Here is a 21,799-nt window from a genome sequence, read left to right on the forward strand (position 1 = left end):
TTGGCAATCAAAATAGCTTTAAAATCGGACAACAAAACAACTGCGCAGAGTCCAGAAAGACTGTAGAATAATCGGGTTGTTGTTTCCAACAGAGCACAGTAACACTTCTGTTTCCTATTTAATCACATTGGAAATTAATTTGTATCATTGTTGGCACAAAGGTGCAGCTAAACTGCCAAAGGCTTGTTCCAGTGACAGCATCATCTGGAGAGACAGGCTCACTAAGTTTAGAATACAACAATATTTTTATGATGGGGCCTCAGGGCAGCAACAGAACAGCCTGCTAATGGTGTGTGTTAACCTCAAACAGTGGCAGGAGAATACCATATGATTTAGCAATTTCTTTATTTGGGGTTTCTCTCATTTTTCTGTCAAAGTCTCCTGTCTACCCAATCTCCTTTTGAAGAGTGAGCAGGCCCAAGGCTTATCGTGCTTCCTGATGGTTGTGTGGCTCAGGACTCACTTAATGGGGCCCACTTACGATTGGGAATTTGTGTCAGTTTATTTCATAGGATGCCCTAATAGGCCAATGTCAGGATTGACTGAATACCTAGGGGATTTTTACAGCTCAGCATTTGGTAAGAGTAACCCGGGGCCGTGAGATCTAAATTATATCGACGGCTTGTTTGTCTCTTTATGCTCTGGGTCAATGGAGCTCCGTTCACTAAATTCTGGTTCATTTTTATGTTGGCAGAGAGATGAGAGGGATGGTTGGCATGTTGCAATTGACCTTAAGTGACCTTCAGCTTGGGGATGTGATGGGGGGAATAAGCCAGCGAGTTGTTATGATCTGGAATGCACTGCCTGAAAGGGCGGTGGAAGCAAATTCAATAGTAACTTTCAAAAGGGAATTGGATAAATATTTGAAGGGAAAAAATTTACAGGGCTATGGGGAAAGACCAGGGAAATGGGAATAATTGGATAGTTCTTTCAAAGAGCCGGCACAGGCACGAAGGGCCGAATGGCCTCCTCCTGTGCTGTAAGATTCTATGATGAAGTCACCCCTACATTATTCACAAGTTAGCATTTCTTAGCAATTTAATGCCTCCTCTAGACTCAGATCTGAATATTTGGTTCTGTTTTTAAACTGTAAAATGTATTATTTTCAATTTTAATATATGAGGGTCTGGGAATCAATCCTGTAAATTTCTTTTGTGCTAATGCGAAGTAATTAAATGTGTTCTTCCACAGTTGTACCCTTTCGTTATATGTACTAGATCTCCGTGGTGTTGCTCATAGTGAGTCAGAGGATATGCAGTCTTCTAACAATCAGGGTGTTATCAAAAAAAAATTAAAAAGACTTGCATTTATATAGCGCCTTTCATGACCTCAGGACGTCCCAAAGGGCCTTACAACCAATGAAGTACTTCTGAAGTGTAGTTGCAGTTGTAATGTATAAATCTGCTTCCACCACCCTTTCAGGCAGTGTATTCCAGATCATAACATCTCACTGAGTAAAAAAAATTCTCCTCAACTCCCCCCTGGCTTTTTTGCCAATTATTTTAAATCTGTGTCCTCTGGTTACTGACCCTCCTGCCAGTGGAAACAGATTCTCCCCATCGACTCTATCAAAACCCTTCATAATTTTGAACACCTATTAAATCTCTCCTTAACCTTCTCTGCTCTAAGGAGAACAATCCCAGCTTCTCTAGTTTTGCCACTTAACTGAAGTCCCTCATCCCTGGTACCACTCTGGTAAATCTCCTCTGCACCCTCTCCAGGGCCTTGACGTTCATTCTAAAGTGTGGTGCCCAGAATTGGACACAATACTCCAGCTGAGGTCTAACTAGTGATTTATAAAGATTGAGCATAACTTCCTTGCCTTTGCACTCTATGCCTCTATTTGTAAAGCCAAGGATCCCATATGGTTTTTTAACAGCTTTATCAACTTGTCACTTCCACCTTCAAAGATTTGTGCATGTGAACCTCCAGATCCCTCTATTCCTGCACCCCCTTTAAAATTAAACCATTTAGTTTATATTACCTCTCCTCATTTTTCCTTCCAAAATGCTGCACACTTCACAGCGTTAAATTTAATCTGCCATGTGCCTTCCCATTTCACCAGTCTGTCTACGTCCTCCTGAAATCTGCTACTATCCTCCTCACTGTTTATTACATTTCCAAGCTTTGTGTTATCTGCAAACTTTGAAATTATGCCCCCTATACCTAAGTCCAGGTCATTAATATATATCAAAAAGAGCAGTGGTCCTAACACCGACCCCTGAGGGACACCACGGTATACTTCCCTCCAGTCCGATTAAAAACGTTCACTACCAACTCCAGTTGAGTTACTTACCCACAGCTCAGCTCTGGTAATTCCACAGAAATGTTTCCTGCCCATGTGACACAATCTGGGTTCAATCCTGCCACACCCCATGACCTTAGACTTTTTTTTTAGCTGCTACACTTTCTTTCGACTCTTTAAACTTTAAGCCCGATTTATAAATGTGTGTTAGTCAGTCACCGTTGTGGTCACATGGTACCTTGTGCATTAATGACTTACACAGGTAGATTGAGTGTGTTGATAAAGCTGTACGTGTCCAGGGAGCACTGTTCTTGAGACGGTTAATGTTGGTTGTGTGGGTTAGAGCAGGTTAACAGCTGCAGCTGGGCAGGGTGGGCACCTAGGTTGGATAATCCCCAACTGTGAGGTATGGGGAGGCAGGGTGCTGGATGAGATACTTTTAATACAGGTAACAGTGTCCAAATGGTAAAAATATCAGGCTTCCAAAATCTAAAGTTTAGTAGCTTTGCTCAAATGTTATTAATGAGTGGGCTATTGAGTTGTTCTGAATCACCCCCTCTCCCCAGCCTGTAAGATGTAATTTTCCCACAGGCTGACCACATTGTTTATGCCTTTGTTAAATTACCCGCAACATCAGCACAATAACTAAAAGTTTGAAATCCAGCTTTTATTACTAACACGCTCATTAACACATCCTTGTGAAACTCTATTCTTCAATACTTTAACAGAGGTGTTAATCCGACTGAACAGGCTAGAAAAGAGAAGACTGAGGGGTGACCTGATAGAGGTCTTTAAAATTATGAAGGGGTTTGATAGGCTAGATGTAGAATGAATGTTTCCACTTGTGGGGGAGTCCAAAACTAGGGGTCATAAATATAACATACATAAATCCAGTAAGGAATTCACGAGAAACTCCTTTACTCAGAGAGTGATGAGAATGTGGAACTCGTTACCATAAGATGTAGTTGAGGCGAATAGCATAGATGTATTTAAGGGGAGGTTAGATAAGTACATGAGGGAGAAGGGAATAGAAGGATATGTTGATAGGGTTAGATAAAGTAAGGTGGGAGGGGGCTCCTGTGGAGCATAAACACCAGCATAGACCTGTCAGAGTGCCTCCATTATCCAGTATTGATAAGCTCAGCTGTGCTCCCAGACCGACTTAATACTGTGTGAAGCAAGTCCACTCAGGAATAAAGCTACCATTACTCATTTAACACTGACCTATTGACTTTCCATATATTGATTCCCATCTCTGGTGTACATCGTAATGCCCTCCCCCACCCCGGCTCCACTGATGAGATTACGTATTGTGGTAACCCCCCCACCCCCGACCTGGACAGCCCATAGTTATTTTGTTCTGTGCTTTTCATTTCCTGGAATCAGCCAATTCAATTAAAAGAAATCTGCAAGCTAGAGCTGTTGCTCTGATGATCCAATCAGATCAAACTTCACTGATCCATCTCCCGATTTGCCGAATATTTGACTTTCAGCCAATCAGAAGTATGAGTGCCGTGACTCCAGCTCCGAAAATCCTAAAAATGAGTGGCCTTTGGGGGGGAGGGGCAGAGAAAAATAAATCAATAAATAATAAACAACAAAGGGTAGGATAGAAAAAATGGGCAGAAGATGGGAGTAGTATTATTTACGTATTTTTAACATATTTTCTCAATGCTGCTAACATCTCAGTAATATTACAGTAATATTAAATGAATCTTCAACAATAACAACAACTTGCATTTATATAGCACCTTTAACATAGTGAAACATCCCAAGGCACTTCACAGGACCGTAATCAGACAAAAATTGACACCTAGCCAATGAAGGAGACATTAGGACAGGTGACCAAACACTTGGTCAAAGAGGTAGGTTTTAAGGAGCGTCTTAAAGAAGGAGAGGCAGAGAGATTTAGGGAGGCAGTTCCAGAGCTTAGGGCCTAGTCAGCTGAAGGCACGGATTTCATTGGTGAGGCGAAGGAAGTGGGGGATGCACCAGAGGCCAGAGTTGGAGGAACACAGAATTGTTGGAGGGTTGTTAGGTTGGAGGAGGTTACAGAGTCACATAGCATGTGAGGTGAAAGGTTTAAAAATAAAATGGCTGACTCTAGGGAGTACAAGATTCCAGCACTATAAGGGCAAAAATGCTTTTCTAATTGGACTCAGAAAATTGCTTAAGGAAATGTTTTGCAAAATACATAGAGATCTGAACAAGCAGAGCGCAGCTCACTTGGAATGCAGGCTTGGAGGGGGCATTTGTACTTGACAGGCTATAAATTACATTCTGTTTACCATGCTTTAATAGAAACTGGTTTTACTTGTGGCATTTAATAGTGAAAGAGAAAAATTATTAAGTATAATTCCTTACAATGTTTTTTTTTATATTTTCAATGCCTCTTGCAACATCTACTGGTTAAACATCTGAAGAACGGATACCTTCAGCAACATCTGGACACAGTCCAGAAGGAATTTATTGTTTTTAACAGAGAGAGGTAAGTGATCAGTTCAGTCAATTCTGTGGTACAATGATCCAATCGTGTTTTATATATTTACTAATAAAATCTACATTGTGATATTTTCAGTTCCTCAAAACTAAGTCTTAACACTTGTTGGTCTTGTCATGTGACGTGACTTTTGTTTTGTGATGTGACTGGATTGCAGTTTGAGTTGTAAAAAATCATAATTATATCTTGCCTTTTTTACTGTATTACATAGATTCGTAAACACTGTTCCCTGAACAATGGTGGATTCTGTGTCTCAGTTATCAAGCTTCTCACTTTGTTTTCATTGAAATTTCGGTACAGAAGGATACCCTTCGGCTGCTTGTCCCTGTGCTGGTGCGAGATCCCCATTGGTTGCTCTGTGGAAAGTATTTACCCTCTGTGGAAAGTATTTACCCTCTGTGGAAAGTATTTACGCTCTGTGGAAAGTATTTACCCTCTGTGGAAAGTATTTACCCTCTGTGGAGAGTATTTACCCTCTGTGGAGAGTATTTACCCTCTGTGGAAAGTATTTACCCTCTGTGGAAAGTATTTACCCTCTGTGGAGAGTATTTACCCTCTGTGGAGAGTATTTATCCTCTGTGGAGAGTATTTATCCTCTGTGGAGAGTATTTACCTTCTGTGGAGAGTATTTACCCTCTGTGGAAAGTATTTACCCTCTGTGAAGAGTATTTATCCTCTGTGGAGAGTATTTATCCTCTGTGGAGAGTATTTACCCTCTGTGGAAAGTATTTACCCTCTGTGAAGAGTATTTACCCTCTGTGGAGAGTATTTATCCTCTGTGGAGAGTATTTATCCTCTGTGGAGAGTATTTACCCTCTGTGGAGAGTATTTATCCTCTGTGGAGAGTATTTATCCTCTGTGGAGAGTATTTATCCTCTGTGGAGAGTATTTACCCTCTGTGAAGAGTATTTACCCTCTGTGAAGAGTATTTACCCTCTGTGAAGAGTATTTACCCTCTGTGGAGAGTATTTACCCTCTGTGGAGAGTATTTACCCTCTGTGGAGAGTATTTACCCTCTGTGGAGAGTATTTACCCTCTGTGGAAAGTATTTACCTTCTGTGGAGAGTATTTACCCTCTGTGGAAAGTATTTACCCTCTGTGGAAAGTATTTACCCTCTGTGAAGAGTATTTATCCTCTGTGAAGAGTATTTATCCTCTGTGGAGAGTATTTATCCTCTGTGGAGAGTATTTACCCTCTGTGAAGAGTATTTACCCTCTGTGGAGAGTATTTACCCTCAGTGGAGAGTATTTACCCTCTGTGGAGAGTATTTACCCTCTGTGGAGAGTATTTACCCTCTGTGGAAAGTATTTACCTTCTGTGGAGAGTATTTACCCTCTGTGGAAAGTATTTACCCTCTGTGAAGAGTATTTATCCTCTGTGGAGAGTATTTACCCTCTGTGAAGAGTATTTACCCTCTGTGAAGAGTATTTACCCTCTGTGGAAAGTATTTACCCTCTGTGAAGAGTATTTACCCTCTGTGGAAAGTATTTACCCTCTGTGGAGAGTATTTACCCTCTGTGGAGAGTATTTACCCTCTGGGGAGAGTATTTACCCTCTGTGGAGAGTATTTACCCTCTGTGGAGAGTATTTACCCTCTGTGGAGAGTATTTACCTTCTGTGGAGAGTATTTACCCTCTGTGGAGAGTATTTACCCTCTGTGGAGAGTATTTACCCTCTGTGGAGAGTATTTACCCTCTGTGGAGAGTATTTACCCTCTGTGGAGAGTATTTACCCTCTGTGGAGAGTATTTACCCTCTGTGGAGAGTATTTACCCTCTGTGGAAAGTATTTACCTTCTGTGGAGAGTATTTACCCTCTGTGGAGAGTATTTACCCTCTGTGGAGAGTATTTACCCTCTGTGGAGAGTATTTACCCTCTGTGGAGAGTATTTACCCTCTGTGGAGAGTATTTATCCTCTGTGGAGAGTATTTATCCTCTGTGGAGAGTATTTACCCTCTGTGGAGAGTATTTATCCTCTGTGGAGAGTATTTATCCTCTGTGGAGAGTATTTATCCTCTGTGGAGAGTATTTACCCTCTGTGAAGAGTATTTACCCTCTGTGAAGAGTATTTACCCTCTGTGGAAAGTATTTACTCTCTGTGAAGAGTATTTACCCTCTGTGGAGAGTATTTACCCTCTGTGGAGAGTATTTACCCTCTGTGGAGAGTACTTACCCTCTGTGGAGAGTATTTACCCTCTGTGAAGAGTATTTACCCTCTGTGGAAAGTATTTACCCTCTGTGGAGAGTATTTACCCTCTGTGGAGAGTATTTACCCTCTGTGGAGAGTATTTACCCTCTGTGGAGAGTATTTACCCTCTGTGGAGAGTATTTACCCTCTGTGGAGAGTATTTACCCTCTGTGGAGAGTATTTACCCTCTGTGGAGAGTATTTACCCTCTGTGGAGAGTATTTACCCTCTGTGGAGAGTATTTACCCTCTGTGGAGAGTATTTACCCTCTGTGGAGAGTATTTACCCTCTGTGGAGAGTATTTACCCTCTGTGGAGAGTATTTACCCTCTGTGGAGAGTATTTGCCCTCCACGCAGCTCCAACGTCTTCATCAATGTGGGCTCAGGTTTCTTGCAGAAAAGAGACATCTGCCGTTTTACAGCAAATCAAACTGACCAAAGGCCAGTCATGGCCCATTTAAACAGCTCACGTTCTGGTGGTTTGTCTTTCTGGACCCCGGCTGTGCTCACCTGATACTATGGGGGTAATTTTAACTCCCCCCCCCCCCCCTCCCCCCCCCCCATGATGGGGGGGGAAGATAAAAATTAAAAAATCAGGTAACCCGAATATGCCTACTTCCATTTTAACCACGTTTAAAATTGGGGTTGGGGCCATAATTATAATATGTTAATAAGGCCCCACTCCTGAGATTTTGGCAGCCATTTGAATTGAACGGCTGCGGACTGGTTTCCCCAGGGCTCAGGAAGGGTGGTGGGAACAGCCGGATCCAGCAGGTAAGTGCTTTTTAGCGCAGTGCTTGTGGGTCAGGAGGAGCAGGAGTGCTTTCTCCACCCCCCTCCGGCCAACCCCCGCGCCCCTCAAGCAAACCTACTGCGATTAGCTGACCCCCTCCCTTTAAAATCCGCAATGTTTCCTGGTCGATCTTCCCTACCACATGTCAGTCCAACCCTCACCCCACCAACCCACGATGTTTCCCAGTCCCCGGCTGTGGCCTTCCACCACAGACTTTCCTGCCCGGCAGTCGACCAGCCTGTCAATCTGCGTGGCAGCGGAACGGGAAACGGAGTAAAAAAATGATAATGAGGTCCTGCCGTTAAATTTAGCAGGTCCTCTGCGTTCCCGGCATTTCCAGGTTTCCACCCCGCACACACGGCGCTCCCTCCCCGCCTCCCCGTAAAATATCGGGGCCTAAGCTTATTTTTGATTTATAGGAACAGAGGAACAGGAGTAGGCCATTCAGCCCCTCGTGCCTGCTCCGCCATTTGATAAGATCATGGCTGATCTGTGATCGAGCTCCATATACCTGCCTTTGGCCCATATCCCTTAATACCTTTGGTTGCCAAAAAGCTATCTATCTCAGATTTAAATTTAGCAATTGAGCTGGTATCAATTGCCGTTTGCGGAAGAGAGTTCCAAACTTCTACCACCCTTTGTGTGTAGAAATGTTTTCTAATCTCGCTCCTGAAAGGTCTGGCTCTAATTTTTAGACTGTGCCCCCTACTTCTAGAATCCCCAACCAGCGGAAATAGTTTCTCTCTATCCACCCTATCCGTTCCCCTTAATATCTTATAAACTTCGATCAGATCACCCCTTAACCTTCGAAACTCTAGAGAATACAACCCCAATTTGTGTAATCTCTCCTCGTAGCTAAATGGGATAGATTCAGAACAGATCTAGCAGCTCAAAACTGGGCATCCATGAGGCACTGTGGGCCATCAGCAGCAGCAGAATTGTATTCCAGCACAATCTGTAACCTCATGGCCCGGCATATTCCTCACTCTACCATTACCAACAAGCCAGGGGATCAACCCTGGTTCAATGAGGAGTGTAGAAGAGCATGCCAGGAGCAGCACCAGGCGTACCTAAAAATGAGGTGCCAACCTGGTGAAGCTACAACACAGGACTACATGCATGCTAAACAGTGGAAGCAACATGCTATAGACAGAGCTAAGCGATTCCACAACCAACGGATCAGATCAAAGCTCTGCAGTCCTGCCACATCCAGTCGTGAATGGTGGTGGACAATTAAACAACTAACGGGAGGAGGAGGCTCTGCAAACATCCCTATTCTCAATGATGGCGGAGTCCAGCACGTGAGTGCAAAAGACAAGGCTGAAGCGTTTGCAACCATCTTCAGCCAGAAGTGCCGAGTGGATAATCCATCTCAGCCTCCTCCCGATATCCCCACCATCACGGAAGCCAGTCTTCGGCCAATTCGATTCACTCCACGTGATATCAAGAAACGGCTGAGTGCACTGGATACAGCAAAGGCTATGGGCCCCGACAACATCCCAGCTGTAGTGCTGAAGACTTGTGCTCCAGAACTAGCTGCGCCTCTAGCCAAGCTGTTCCAGTACAGCTACAACACTGGCATCCACCCGACAATGTGGAAAATTGCCCAGGTATGTCCTGTCCACAAAAAGCAGGACAAATCCAATCCGGCCAATTACCGCCCCATCAGTCTACTCTCAATCATCAGCAAAGTGATGGAAGGTGTCGTCGACAGTGCTATCAAGCGGCACTTGCTCACCAATAACCTGCTCACCGATGCTCAGTTTGGGTTCCGCCAGGACCACTCGGCTCCAGACCTCATTACAACCTTGGTCCAAACATGGACAAAAGAGCTGAATTCCAGAGGTGAGGTGAGAGTGACTGCCCTTGACATCAAGGCAGCATTTGACCGAGTGTGGCACCAAGGAGCCTTAGTAAAATTGAAGTCAATGGGAATCAGGGGGAAAACTCTCCAGTGGCTGGAGTCATACCTAGCACAAAGGAAGATGGTAGTGGTTGTTGGAGGCCAAGCATCTCAGCCCCAGGGCATTGCTGCAGGAGTTCCTCAGGGCAGTGTCCTAGGCCCAACCATCTTCATCTGCTTCATCAATGACCTTCCCTCCATCATAAGGTCAGAAATGGGGATGTTCGCTGATGACTGCACAGTGTTCAGTTCCATTCGCAACCCCTCAGATAATGAAGCAGTCCGAGCCCGCATGCAGCAAGACCTGGACAACATCCAGACTTGGGCTGATAAGTGGCAAGTAACATTCGCGCCAGATAAGTGCCAGGCAATGACCATCTCCAACAAGAGAGAGTCTAACCACCTCCCCTTGACATTCAACGGCATTACCATCGCCGAATCCCCCACCATCAACATCCTGGGGGTCACCATTGACCAGAAACTTAACTGGACCAGCCATATAAATACTGTGGCTACGAGAGCAGGTCAGAGGCTGGGTATTCTGCGGCGAGTGACTCACCTCCTGACTCCCCAAAGCCTTTCCACCATCTACAAGGCACAAGTCAGGAGTGTGATGGAATACTGTCCACTTGCCTGGATGAGTGCAGCTCCAACAACACTCAAGAAGCTCGACACCATCCAAGATAAAGCAGCCCGCTTGATTGGCACCCCATCCACCACCCTAAACATTCACTCCCTTCACCACCGGCGCACTGTGGCTGCAGTGTGCACCATCCACAGGATGCACTGCAGCAACTCGCCAAGGCTTCTTCGACAGCACCTCCCAAACCCGCGACCTCTACCACCTAGAAGGACAAGGGCAGCAGGCGCATGGGAACAACACCACCTGCACGTTCCCCTCCAAGTCACACACCATCCTGACTTGGAAATATATCGCCGTTCCTTCATTGTCGCTGGGTCAAAATCCTGGAACTCCCTTCCTAACAGCACTGTGGGAGAACCGTCACCACACGGACTGCAGCGGTTCAAGAAGGCGACTCACCACCACCTTCTCAAGGGCAATTAGGGATGGGCAATAAATGCCGGCCTTGCCAGCGACGCCCACATCCCGTGAACGAATAAAAAAAAACTTAACCCTTGAAGTCCAGGTATCATTCTAGTAAACCTACGCTGCACTCCCTCCAAGGCCAATATGTCCTTCCGAAGGTGCGGTGCCCAGAACTGCTCACAGTACTCCAGGTGCGGTCTAACCAGGGTTTTGTATAGCTGCAGCATAACTCCTTCCCCCTTGTACTCTAGTCCTCTAGATATAAAGGCCAGCATTCAATTAGCCTTATTGATTATTTTCTGCACCTGCTCATGACACTTCAATGATCTATGTACCTCAACCCCTAAGTCCCTTTGGACATCCACAGTTTTTAACTTTTTACCATGTGAACAATGTTTGAAAATGCTATATTTGTGAATTTTTATCCCACCCTTTTCTCTTTACCCCAGAGTTAGGCTGGAACATCAGTACTATTCTCATCAGAGGATGGGATACTGCAGGCCCTGGGATACTCTCAGCCCCAGGGCATTGCTGCAGGAGTTCCTCAGGGCAGTGTCCTCGGCCCAACCATCTTCAGCTGCTTCACCAATGACCTTCCCTCCATCATAAGGTCAGAAATGGGGATGTTCGCTGATGATTGCACAGTGTTCAGTTCCATTCGCAACCCCTCAGATAATGAAGCAGTCCGTGCCCGCATGCAGCAAGACCTGGGCAACATCCAGGCTTGGGCTGATAAGTGGTAAGTAACATTCGTGCCAGACAAATGCCAGGCAATGATCATCTCCAACAAGAGAGAGTCTAACCACTTCCCCTTGACATTCAACGACATTACCATCACCGAATCCCCCACTATCAACATCCTGGGGATCACCACTGACCAGAAACTTAACTGGACCAACCACATAAATACTGTGGTTACAAGAGCAGGTCAGAGGCTGGGTATTCTGCAGCGAGTGACTCACCTCCTGACTTCCCAAAGCCTTTCCACCATCTACAAGGCACAAGTCAGGAGTGTGATGGAATACTCTCCACTTGCCTGGATGAGTGCAGCTCCAACAACACTGAAGAAGCTCGACACCATCCAGGACAAAGCAGCCCGCTTGATTGGCACCCCATCCACCACCCTAAACATTCACTCCCTTCACCACCGGCGCACCGTGGCTGCAGTGTGTACCATCCACAGGATGCACTGCAGCAACTCGCCAAGGCTTCTTCGACAGCACCTCCCAAACCCGCGACCTCTACCACCTAGAAGGACAAGGGCAGCAGGCGCATGGGAACAACACCACCTGCACGTTCCCCTCCAAGTCACACACCATCCCGACTTGGAAATATATCGCCATTCCTTCATCGTCGCTGGGTCAAAATCCTGGAACTCCCTTCCTAACAGCACTGTGGGAGAACCATCCACAATACCAAATAATTCCAACTACAACTAATAGCACAAGTCTCGCCATTAGATGGCTGTGTGTTCAAATCCTGCTGCAGAGATTTGAGCACATAAACTAGGCTCTGACACTTCAGTGCACTGAGGGAGTGCTGCACTGTCGGAGGTGCCGCCTTTTAGATAAGTTGTTAAACCGAGGCCACATTTGCCCTCTCGGGTGAACGTAAAAGATCCCATTGCACTATTGGAAGAAGAGCAGGGGAGTTCTCCCCTGGCGAATATTTATCCTTCAACATCACTAAAACAAATTATCTGGTCATTATCATATTGCTGTTTGTGGGACCTTGCTGTCGTAAATTGACTGCTGCGTTTCCTACATTATAACAGTGAGTGCACTTCAAAACAATACTTCATTGGCTGTAAAGTGATTTGGGACATCCTGAGGTCATGAAAGGCGCTGAATGAATGCAAGTTTTTTCTTTATGATGTGTTTCCACTCCACAGCTCTCTATCCTTTGAATGTATTTTTGTTTACTCTGGTCAAATTAGTGCCAATGTTCAGCAACAGATGAGTTTCTCCTAATGGCTCCTATTAAACAGAGTCTGAAGGAGCTAATGGAATTGTTCCTTTGTATACAACACGAAAACATATCTTACTGAGCAAGTATTAAAGCACGAAGCAGAAGAGCAGTGGTAGAGTTTGATGAGAACGCAGTCTCCTTCATTTTTTTTTATTCGTTCATGGGATGTGGACATCGCTGGCAAGGCCGGCATTTATTGCCCATCCCTAATTGCCCTTGAGAAGGTGGTGGTGGTGAGCCGCCTTCTTGAACCACTGCAGTCCGTGTGGTGAAGGTTCTCCCACAGTGCTGTTCGGAAGGGAGTTCCAGGATTTTGACCCAGCGACGATGAAGGAACGGCGATATATTTCCAAGTCAGGATGGTGTGTGACTTGGTGGGGAACGTGCAGGTGGTGTTGTTCCCATGTGCCTGCTGCCCTTGTCCTTCTAGGTGGTAGAGGTCGTGGATTTGGGAGGTGCTGTCGAAGAAACCTTGGCGAGTTGCTGCAGTGCATCCTATGGATGGTACACACTGCAGCCGTGGTGCGCCAGTAGTGAAGGGAGTGAATGTTTAGGGTGGTGGATGGGGTGCCAATCAAGCGGGCTGCTTTGTCCTGGTGGTGTCGAGCTTCTTGAGTGTTGTTGGAGCTGCACTCATCCAGGCAAGTGGAGAGTATTCCATCACACTCCTGACTTGTGCCTTGTAGATGGTGGAAAGGCTTTGCGGAGTCAGGAGGTGAGTTACTCGCCTCTGACCTGCTCTTGTAGCCACAGTATTTATGTGGCTGGTCCAGTTAAGTTTCTGGTCAATGGTGACCCCCAGGATGTTGATGGTGGGGTATTTGGTGATGGTAATGCTGTTGAATGTCAAGGGGAGGTGGTTAGACTCTCTCTTGTTGGAGATGGTCATTGCCTGGCTCTTGTCCGGCGCGAATGTTACTTGCTACAAGCTGATGAAGGTTCTCCCACAGTGCTGTTAGGAAGGGGGTTGTCCAGGTCTTGCTGCATGCGGGCACGGACTGCTTCATTATCTGAGGGGTTGCGAATGGAACTGAACACTGTGCAATCATCAGCAAACATCCCCATTTCTGACCTTATGATGGAGGGAAGGTCATTGATGAAGCAGCTGAAGATGGTTGGGTCTCGGACACTGCCCTGAGGAACTCCTGCAGCAATGCCCTGGGGCTGAAATGATTGGCCTCCAACAACCACTACCATCTTCCTTTGTGCTAGGTATGACTCCAGCCACTGGAGAGATTTCTCCCTGATTCCCATTGACTTCAATTTTACTAGGGCTCCTTGGTGCCACACTCGGTCAAATGCTGCCTTGATGTCAAGGGCAGTAACTCTCACCTCACCTCTGGAATTCAGCTCTTTTGTCCATGTTTGGACCAAGGCAGTAATGAGGTCTGGAGCCGAGTGGTCCTGGCGGAACCCAAACTGAGCAACGGTGAGCAGGTTATTAGTGACTAAGTGCCGCTTGATATCACTGTCGACGACACCTTCCATCACTTTGCTGATGATTGAGAGTAGACTGATGGGGCGGTAATTGGCCGGATTGGATTTGTCCTGCTTTTTGTGGACAGGACATACCTGGGCAATTTTCCACATTGTCGGGTAGATGCCAGTGTTGTAGCTGTACTGGAACAGTTTGGTTAGAGGCGCAGCTAGTTCTGGAGCACAAGTCTTCAGCACTGCAGCTGGGATGTTGTCGGGGCCCATAGCCTTTGCTGTATCCAGTGCACTCAGCCGTTTCTTGATATCACGTGGAGTGAATCGAGTTGACTGAAGACTGGCTTCTGTGATGGTGGGGATATCGGGAGGAGGCCGAGATGGATCATCCACTCGGCACTTCTGGCTGAAGATGGTTGCAAACGCTTCAGCCTTGTCTTTTGCACTCACGTGCTGGACTCCGCCATCATTGAGGATGGGGACATTTACAGAGCCTCCTCCTCCCGTTAGTTATTTAATTGTCCACCACCATTCATGACTGGATGTGGCAGGACTGCAGAGCTTTGATCTGATCCGTTGGTTGTGGAATCACTTAGCTCTGTCTATAGCATGTTGCTTCCGCTGTTCAGCATGCATGTAGTCCTGTGTTGTAGCTTCACCAGGTTGGCACTTCATTTTTAGGTACGCCTGGTGCTGCTTCTGGCATGCTCTTCTACACTCCTCATTGACATCATCCAATTCAATAGCAGTGGTAAACTGAAACTTTGGCCGTTGCTGTAACAGATTTTCATTCCTTGATAACATAATGCTTTATTACTATCCTTTTAATAATTGTACCATATTTCAGAACGATCTTTGAAGAACATTCAGATATGGTGCACTGTTGATATTCATGAATAATATCAAAGCACTGGCAGCACTCACTGATGATATAACTTTAAAAGATCATGTGAGGTAAACAGTCATTATTTTGGTCGGTTGACAGCTTGAAGTGAGCAGACACTGAGGAAGCTTTCTTTGCAGTACAAGTGACCATTTTGACCTGTTGCAGTGAAAGAGGAAGTGGCTAGAGGCCATATAGGGAATCAAGCTGAGTTAGCACACTGTCTTTTCACCTCTGGGAGATAGGTTTGAATCCAACCTAGGCTGATAGAGTTGAAGTCTCTTTTCTCTGCAGGCCACACGACCAAGTGAACTGAGTTTGGGGGCAGCCTCAATTCAGTTCATCCATAAAACTGCCCATTCAATTCAACCAGTTTCACTCAGAGAGACCAGAGGGAATGGCTCATGTGGGAGCTGCATTAGTGCACGAATGGGTGCTTTTCGAAGTTGGAAACTGATGCACATTATTGAGCCATAGTAAAAGGGAATTTTGCATAACCTTAAAATTAAAGCTAGGCCGTTCAGGAGTGGTGTCAGGAGGCACTTTTTCACGCAAAAGGGTAGTGAAATCTGGAACTCTCTTCCCCCAAAAAGCTGTTGAGGTTGGGGATCAATTGAAAAGTTCAAAACTGAGATTGGTAGATTTTTTGTTAGAAAAGGGTATTAAGGATTATGGAACCAAGGCGGGTCGATGGAGTTATGATACAGATCAGCCATGATCTAATTGAATGGCGGAACAGGCTCGAGGGGCTGAATGGCCCACTCCTTTTCCTATGTTCTACAACTGGCCTGTGCTGTATCTGATCTGGGATTGCACGGCGCTGACAAAAATGGGAAAAGTGTTGCATTCCCGAGCACTGACAACCTCTGCCTTGATGCATGCATAAACTCCTCTCAAAACACTGAAAAGGAATCAGACAGGGACTTCGCTTCAAAAAAGTTGCAGCATTTTCTGGTGGTCATGTTTTCCATGATATTCTGAAAAAATAACCATTCCACATCTGACCTCAAAAACCTGATGTCTCTCTATGGGTAGCACAGTTTGATTCTGAGAATGACAGCAATAATCACTCACACTAACAGTGTGTTTTCAGGGATGTTACTTAATTTGTGCAGAAGGTCTAGCTAATTCAGTGGTTACACTGTTTCAACTGTAATGATTTTTAATCCATTTTTCTTTCAATGTGTAATCAACAGAAAATTACACAGCAATTCAATAACTTGTCATTCATCAGGCCAATATAGGTACATTGCTGCATCATCTCCAATTCAATTTAATCATTCTGATTTCCTCAGCTGAAGACTGTTGAGGGGTTTTTTTTTGTAAAGACATTAATGTATGTTTTGGCTTTACTTTAAAATCTGCATTGCTTCCAAAATGTAATTTTTATAAGCAGAGCCTCATTCACTGTGACCCAAAATGCTAAATATTATACAGGGAGATATCTGTTGTTGTTCATTACAGGATTTTATACTTTGAAACTTTTGGTTACAGACATTCTGGGAGTAGGGGGTAGAATCCCTCGGAGGTTCTCCTGATCGCCTGATGGAATTTTGGCGGTAACCCAGGAGAATTGGCATAAACGTGAGAACCCTCGCGAAAATTCTACCTCTAGATATATCCAGACTGCCCCTTATTTGACATCGTGAATGGGAACAGTGGACTGAGGGCAGAAATTCTCATTAATGTTGTGGCTGTAGTACAAAAGATAGAAGGAACTTGCCTTTATATCACGCCTTTCACAACCTCGGGACGTCCCAAAGCACTTTACAGCCAATGAAGTACTTTTGAAGTGTTGTCACTGTTGTAATGTAGGAAGCGTGGCAGCTAATGTGCGCACAGCAAGATCCCACAAACAGCAATGTGATAATGACCAGATCATCTATTTTAGTGATTTTAGGTGAGGGATAAATATTGGCCAGGACACTGGGGAGAACTCCCCTGCTCTTCTTCGAATAGTACCATGTGACCTTTTACATCCACCTGAGAGGGCAGACAGGCTTTGGTTTAACATCTCATCTGAAAGACAGCACCTGCGACAATGCAGCATTCCCTCCGTACTGCACTGACTGTCAGCCTAGATTTTGTGCTCAAGTCTCTGGAAGGTGAATCCCATTTCAAATAGCTACTGGTAAATTTTTCCCCTTCAAGTATTTATCCAATTCCCTTTTGAAAGTTATTATTGAATCTGCTTCCACCACGCTTTCAGGCAGTTCATTCCAGATCATAACAACTCGCTGCATTAAAAAAATTCTCCTCATCTCCCCTCTGGTTTTTTTGCTGATCACCTTAAATCCATGTCCTCTGGTTACTGACTCTTCTGCCACTGGAAACAGTTTCTCCTTATTTATGTTATGAAAACCCCTCGTGATTTTGAACACCTCGATTAAATTTCCCCTTAACCTTCTCTGCTCTAAGGAGAACAACCCCAGCTTCTCCAGTCTCTCCATGTAACTGAAGTGCTGCATCCCTGGTACCATTCTAGTAAGTCTTTTCTGCACCCTCTCTAAGGCCTTGACATCCTTCCTAAAGTGTGGTGCCTCGAATTGAACACAATACTCCAGCTGGGGCCTAACCAGTGATGTATAAAGGTTTAGCACAACTCCCTTGCTTTTTTACCCTATGCCTCTGTTATAAAGCCCAGGATCTCAACTTGTCCCGCCACCTTCAAAGATTTACGTACATACATCCCCGGGTCACTCTGTTCCTGCACCTAGCGGGTCATCAGACAGGTGTGAAAAGGATGACCTTGGTCCCAAAGAAACTGTGCATCCAGTTTTCCTGGGCTCACAAATAGATTGCCGTAAAACAAGGAAATCATGACTGCTGCCAGGATAGTGGGCATTCACATGCATGATTCACATGCCAACTGCACATTAATATCATGGTACTCATTCTGTTCATGAAGAGGGTAGGATTAGGGGTCAGAGTCCAGACGCATGCCATCAATAAATGCCAACACTTTGTGAAAACCTAGCACACGGTAGCAGCACAGTGGTGTCCCATGATGTTGGCTGGTTTGCATGGGAAATTGGTGAAGGACTAAGGTACCAGTGACCTGCTTGTTGCATCGTGTGCTGCTGGTTGTGAGATTTGGCAGATTTACTCTTCTGTTCTGTTCTGGCAGGAATCAGCGGCATGTAAGTTCAGAGCAGTGGCCACTATGTCAGCCACTGGCAGAGCCGCCCCTGTCCTGACGCTGGCCCCCAGCAGACTGCATATATCTGTCACTGCCCGCCCTTGTGAATTGTAGCTTCTTAAGACAGATTGCCTCTGAGTTATGAAGGTACATCTGGATGCGCAGGTGGTGGGTAAGGGTGAGTGTGGCATGACCGTCTAAGATGTAAACACATCACTCTCTCATGCCTTGATAGACTTTTCTTAGGTAAGGGTATCAAGTGAGGATGTGCACTCATGGCCATTTAAGGGTGAAATCAGGAAGCACTTCTTCACATAAAAGATAGTGGAAATCTGGAACTCTCTCCCCCAAAAGGCCATGGATGCTGGGGATCAAGACTGAAGTCGATAGATTTTTGTTAGGTAAGGGTATCAAGGGATATGGAGCAAAGACGGGTAAATGGGGTTGAGGTGCAGATCAGCCATGATCTGATTGAATGGCAGAACAGGCTCGATGGGCTGAATGGCCTTCTCCTGTTCATATGTTCCAAGGGATGTGGAGCAAAGGTGAGTAAATGGAGCTGAGGTGCAGATCAGCCATGATCTAATTGTACCTCCTCAGATCCTCCTCCCTCTTCATCCTCTGCCACACCAGTTAGTGGTCTATTCAGTGGAGTGCCCATGGTCAGAATTGTAGTACTGCCTCATTAGGTTGCATTTGGCAAATGTCCACTGATAGCAGATAGTTTCCTGATAGGAAGTAGCATTTGGTAATGCAATAGTGGAAAAAGTCAAAATCAGGCTGCAAAAAGATTTTCAGAATCTAAATACCAAACTCCCTTTAAGACAGCAAACCCCAAAACGGCTGAAGGGGCCTTCCAGCTACTTTAGTAGAATCGTAGAATGATACAGTGCAGAAGGAGGCCATTTGGCCCATCGTGCCTATGCCGGCTCTTTGAATGTGTCATCCAATTAGTCCCATTCTCATTTTACATGAATAATGAAAGAAAGCAGCATCTTTCTGGTGCTGATGCTGTGTTATAGTAGGAATAACTGCCGTAAGTATTTTATCAATCCTTAACGAAAAGAGTGCATGCCATCTGTGTTTGCTCCCTGCTCGCCTGTCGCTCTCTGGGCAGATTATGGTATGCTCAGTGCTTCGGGCAGACACCAGGCTGAAGTCCTGTACACTCAGTAACATGGAGCCCACTCACTCATGGTCAGCACTGGTGCACCACATCAAGGAATTGGTCCCATTTTGCCATGAAACGCACGGTGTATTATTCTGCTGCTAAAGGGCAGCCCCATGTAGTTTATTGTCCCTTTTTAAGGCCGTAATGGTTGTGCCTTCTTGAGGACAGTTAGAGGCCAATTGTTCTTGGGCAGGTCTTCAGGTCAATAAGAGGGTCCGATTAGCTTTCATTCTTTACTTTTTCTTTCAGGGTGACTCCTAATGTCAATTCGGAAGTCATTTTCTGTTCAGGTTTCTCTGTACATCGGGTTTCTTTATTTTTAAGATTTTTTTTTAATCGCTGCATAAGTCGCTGCCAGCAGCGTGGGTAAAGGGAGAGTCGCTTTGTTCTTCAGCCACCGTGAGCTGTTTAATGTTTGAAAAGGGATGTGTCCACCTTGAATCTCTTCCTGAGCAGGCCACAGCTCTTCACACTTCTATTTACTTGTTTCAGACTCAAACGAAATCCAGGTCAAGCCCAGCGGAACTGTGCAGACAAACAAGAGATTTGTAAGGAAGAAGATAATGGGAAAAACAACAATGTGGTAAAGTCAGCTCACACGCAGCCATGTTAGGTTTGGCACTGGGAGTGCCCCACCTCTGGGACCTTCGGAACTAGATAGGAAGTGCATAGTACATCTTTTCATAGTACGTGTCAGTCCTACTCATTAAAGAGGCATTGTCGTAGCTGCTGTTGTGGCTCGGTGCAGGAACGCACCATGTAGCGAGGTACTGAGCAATACAGACCTGAAGGCCCCAGGTTAAATCCCTGACTTGTGCAGTGGGAGCCGTTGAGGGGGGAGGTGCTTCAATTGGCCTCAGCACCTCTGGGCAAGGGAGGGGGGTTGGTGGGGAGAGCAGGGGAGCAGCCACACTTCTGACATCTGATCACCGTTTGGTAGCACCTGATGAAAATCGGATGACACCAGGATGGGACTTGGCACAGTCATCCTTCGCGGTTGTCTTAACCTGCCAACAGTAGCTGTCAGGGCAAATACATGAAGAATGGCCACTCGGGCAAGTTACCGGAAGCCCGCTTGTACTCCCAGAGCTGTGCCCAGCAAGAGTCGGCACCTTAAGGAGAGCAAGGGAGAAAATTGGGGAGTCTCCGTGAAAGCGTTTAGCCACTTTTATTTTTGTTTTGAGGAGAGAGAGAACAAATCAAAAGAAATGTGCCTCATTCCCAGCACAGTGGCGCCACTCCCAAGTGACCAGAAGGTTGGCCAAACAAGACAATGCCCCTTTAACCATCTGCATTAACTAGGTGATAGAACGAATCACATTGGGCAAAGAAATGAAGCCACGTTGACTCAGCATGAGATCAAAACGTCAGATACATTAGTTACAGATTTGGAGCAACGGTGTCTGTAGACCTGGCTGTAAATTCGTCCCAGATGTGAATCAGCTCACTTGCCAATAAGGACCCGACCCGTCCCAGCTGCCCTGCGCCTTAACCTGCCAAGAAGCTTTTGCCACTGACAGCTGCAAAACGGAGATCAGCTGCACTCCACGCTAGATCCCGTCATTAGTAGCTTTGAGTTTATGTCACTGGGAAATGCAGTAGAAAAAATGGTTTTCTGTGTTTCAGGTTTACAATTGTACCTTTTCAATTTATGGATGTTACTGTTTTTCAGTTTTAAAAATGTACACTGACTAAAGGCACAATGTCCTTTTCAGCTTTTCAGAAATAATGTAGCACTTTTTCACCAAAATAAATAATCTAATGAGACCGCGGTGTTCGTCATTGTTGGAAAAAGATTCCTGTTAAAACTTCTTGTTGCTGACGGTGGTAAGCAGCACACATGCATAACATCCCCGTTTGTGAAGGCGGTCAGCGTTTTGGACCCAGTGTTCCCTTGTCTGGGTTTACTGAGAAAACTCAGCTCCACTTACTGCTTCGCTTTTCACCCCAACCTGATACTGTGGCTGCTCAACCAGGAGATTGAATTCTTCTGCGCACGATATGTGGGAAATCCTGGCTTTGCAATAGTTTTGGAAGATCGGGGACTCCTGCCCACGTTGTGCAGTAGAGTTTGACCCCACAGAGCAGCAGCAGCATCAGTCAGGAGCCGGGAGTGATGGTGAGGATAGAATGGGGAGGGAGAGAGGGGAGAAAAGTCTCAGCTTGAACTAGTGGGGGACAAAAGAGTGTCAACATCAACTGGGGGGAGATGGTGAAAGAGTGTCAACATCAACTGGGGCGGGGGAGAATGGAGAAAGAGTGTCAACATGAACAGGGGGGGGAATGGTGAAAGAGCGTCAACATCAGCTGCGGGGGAGATGGTGAAAGAGTGGCAACATCAACTGGGGGGGGAAAGGTGAAAGAGTGTCAACATCAATTGGGGGGGGGAATGGTGAAAGAGTGTCAAAATCAACTGGGGGAGAATGGTGAATGGGTGTCAACATCAACTGTGGGGGGAAATGGTGAAAGAGCGTCCACATCAACTTGGGGGGGGGGGGAATGGTGAAAGAGTGTCAACATGAACAGGGGAG

General features: G+C 45.7%; 1 protein-coding gene across 1 annotated transcript in view; it reads left to right on the forward strand.

The window, feature by feature from the left end:
- LOC137332193 (serine/threonine-protein kinase 32A-like) overlaps positions 1 to 20,101 on the forward strand; it is a 165,286-nt gene extending 145,185 nt beyond the window's left edge. The window contains exons 10-11 of the mRNA XM_067995889.1: positions 4,669 to 4,733; positions 19,761 to 20,101. Coding sequence (XP_067851990.1) covers positions 4,669 to 4,733; positions 19,761 to 19,881 — 186 coding nt within the window. The 3' untranslated portion in view covers positions 19,882 to 20,101. The remainder of the gene's footprint in view (positions 1 to 4,668; positions 4,734 to 19,760) is intronic.
- The last annotated feature ends 1,698 nt before the right edge of the window (positions 20,102 to 21,799 follow it).

This window comes from Heptranchias perlo, chromosome 14, assembly GCF_035084215.1.
Source record: "Heptranchias perlo isolate sHepPer1 chromosome 14, sHepPer1.hap1, whole genome shotgun sequence".
NCBI lineage: Eukaryota > Metazoa > Chordata > Chondrichthyes > Hexanchiformes > Hexanchidae > Heptranchias > Heptranchias perlo.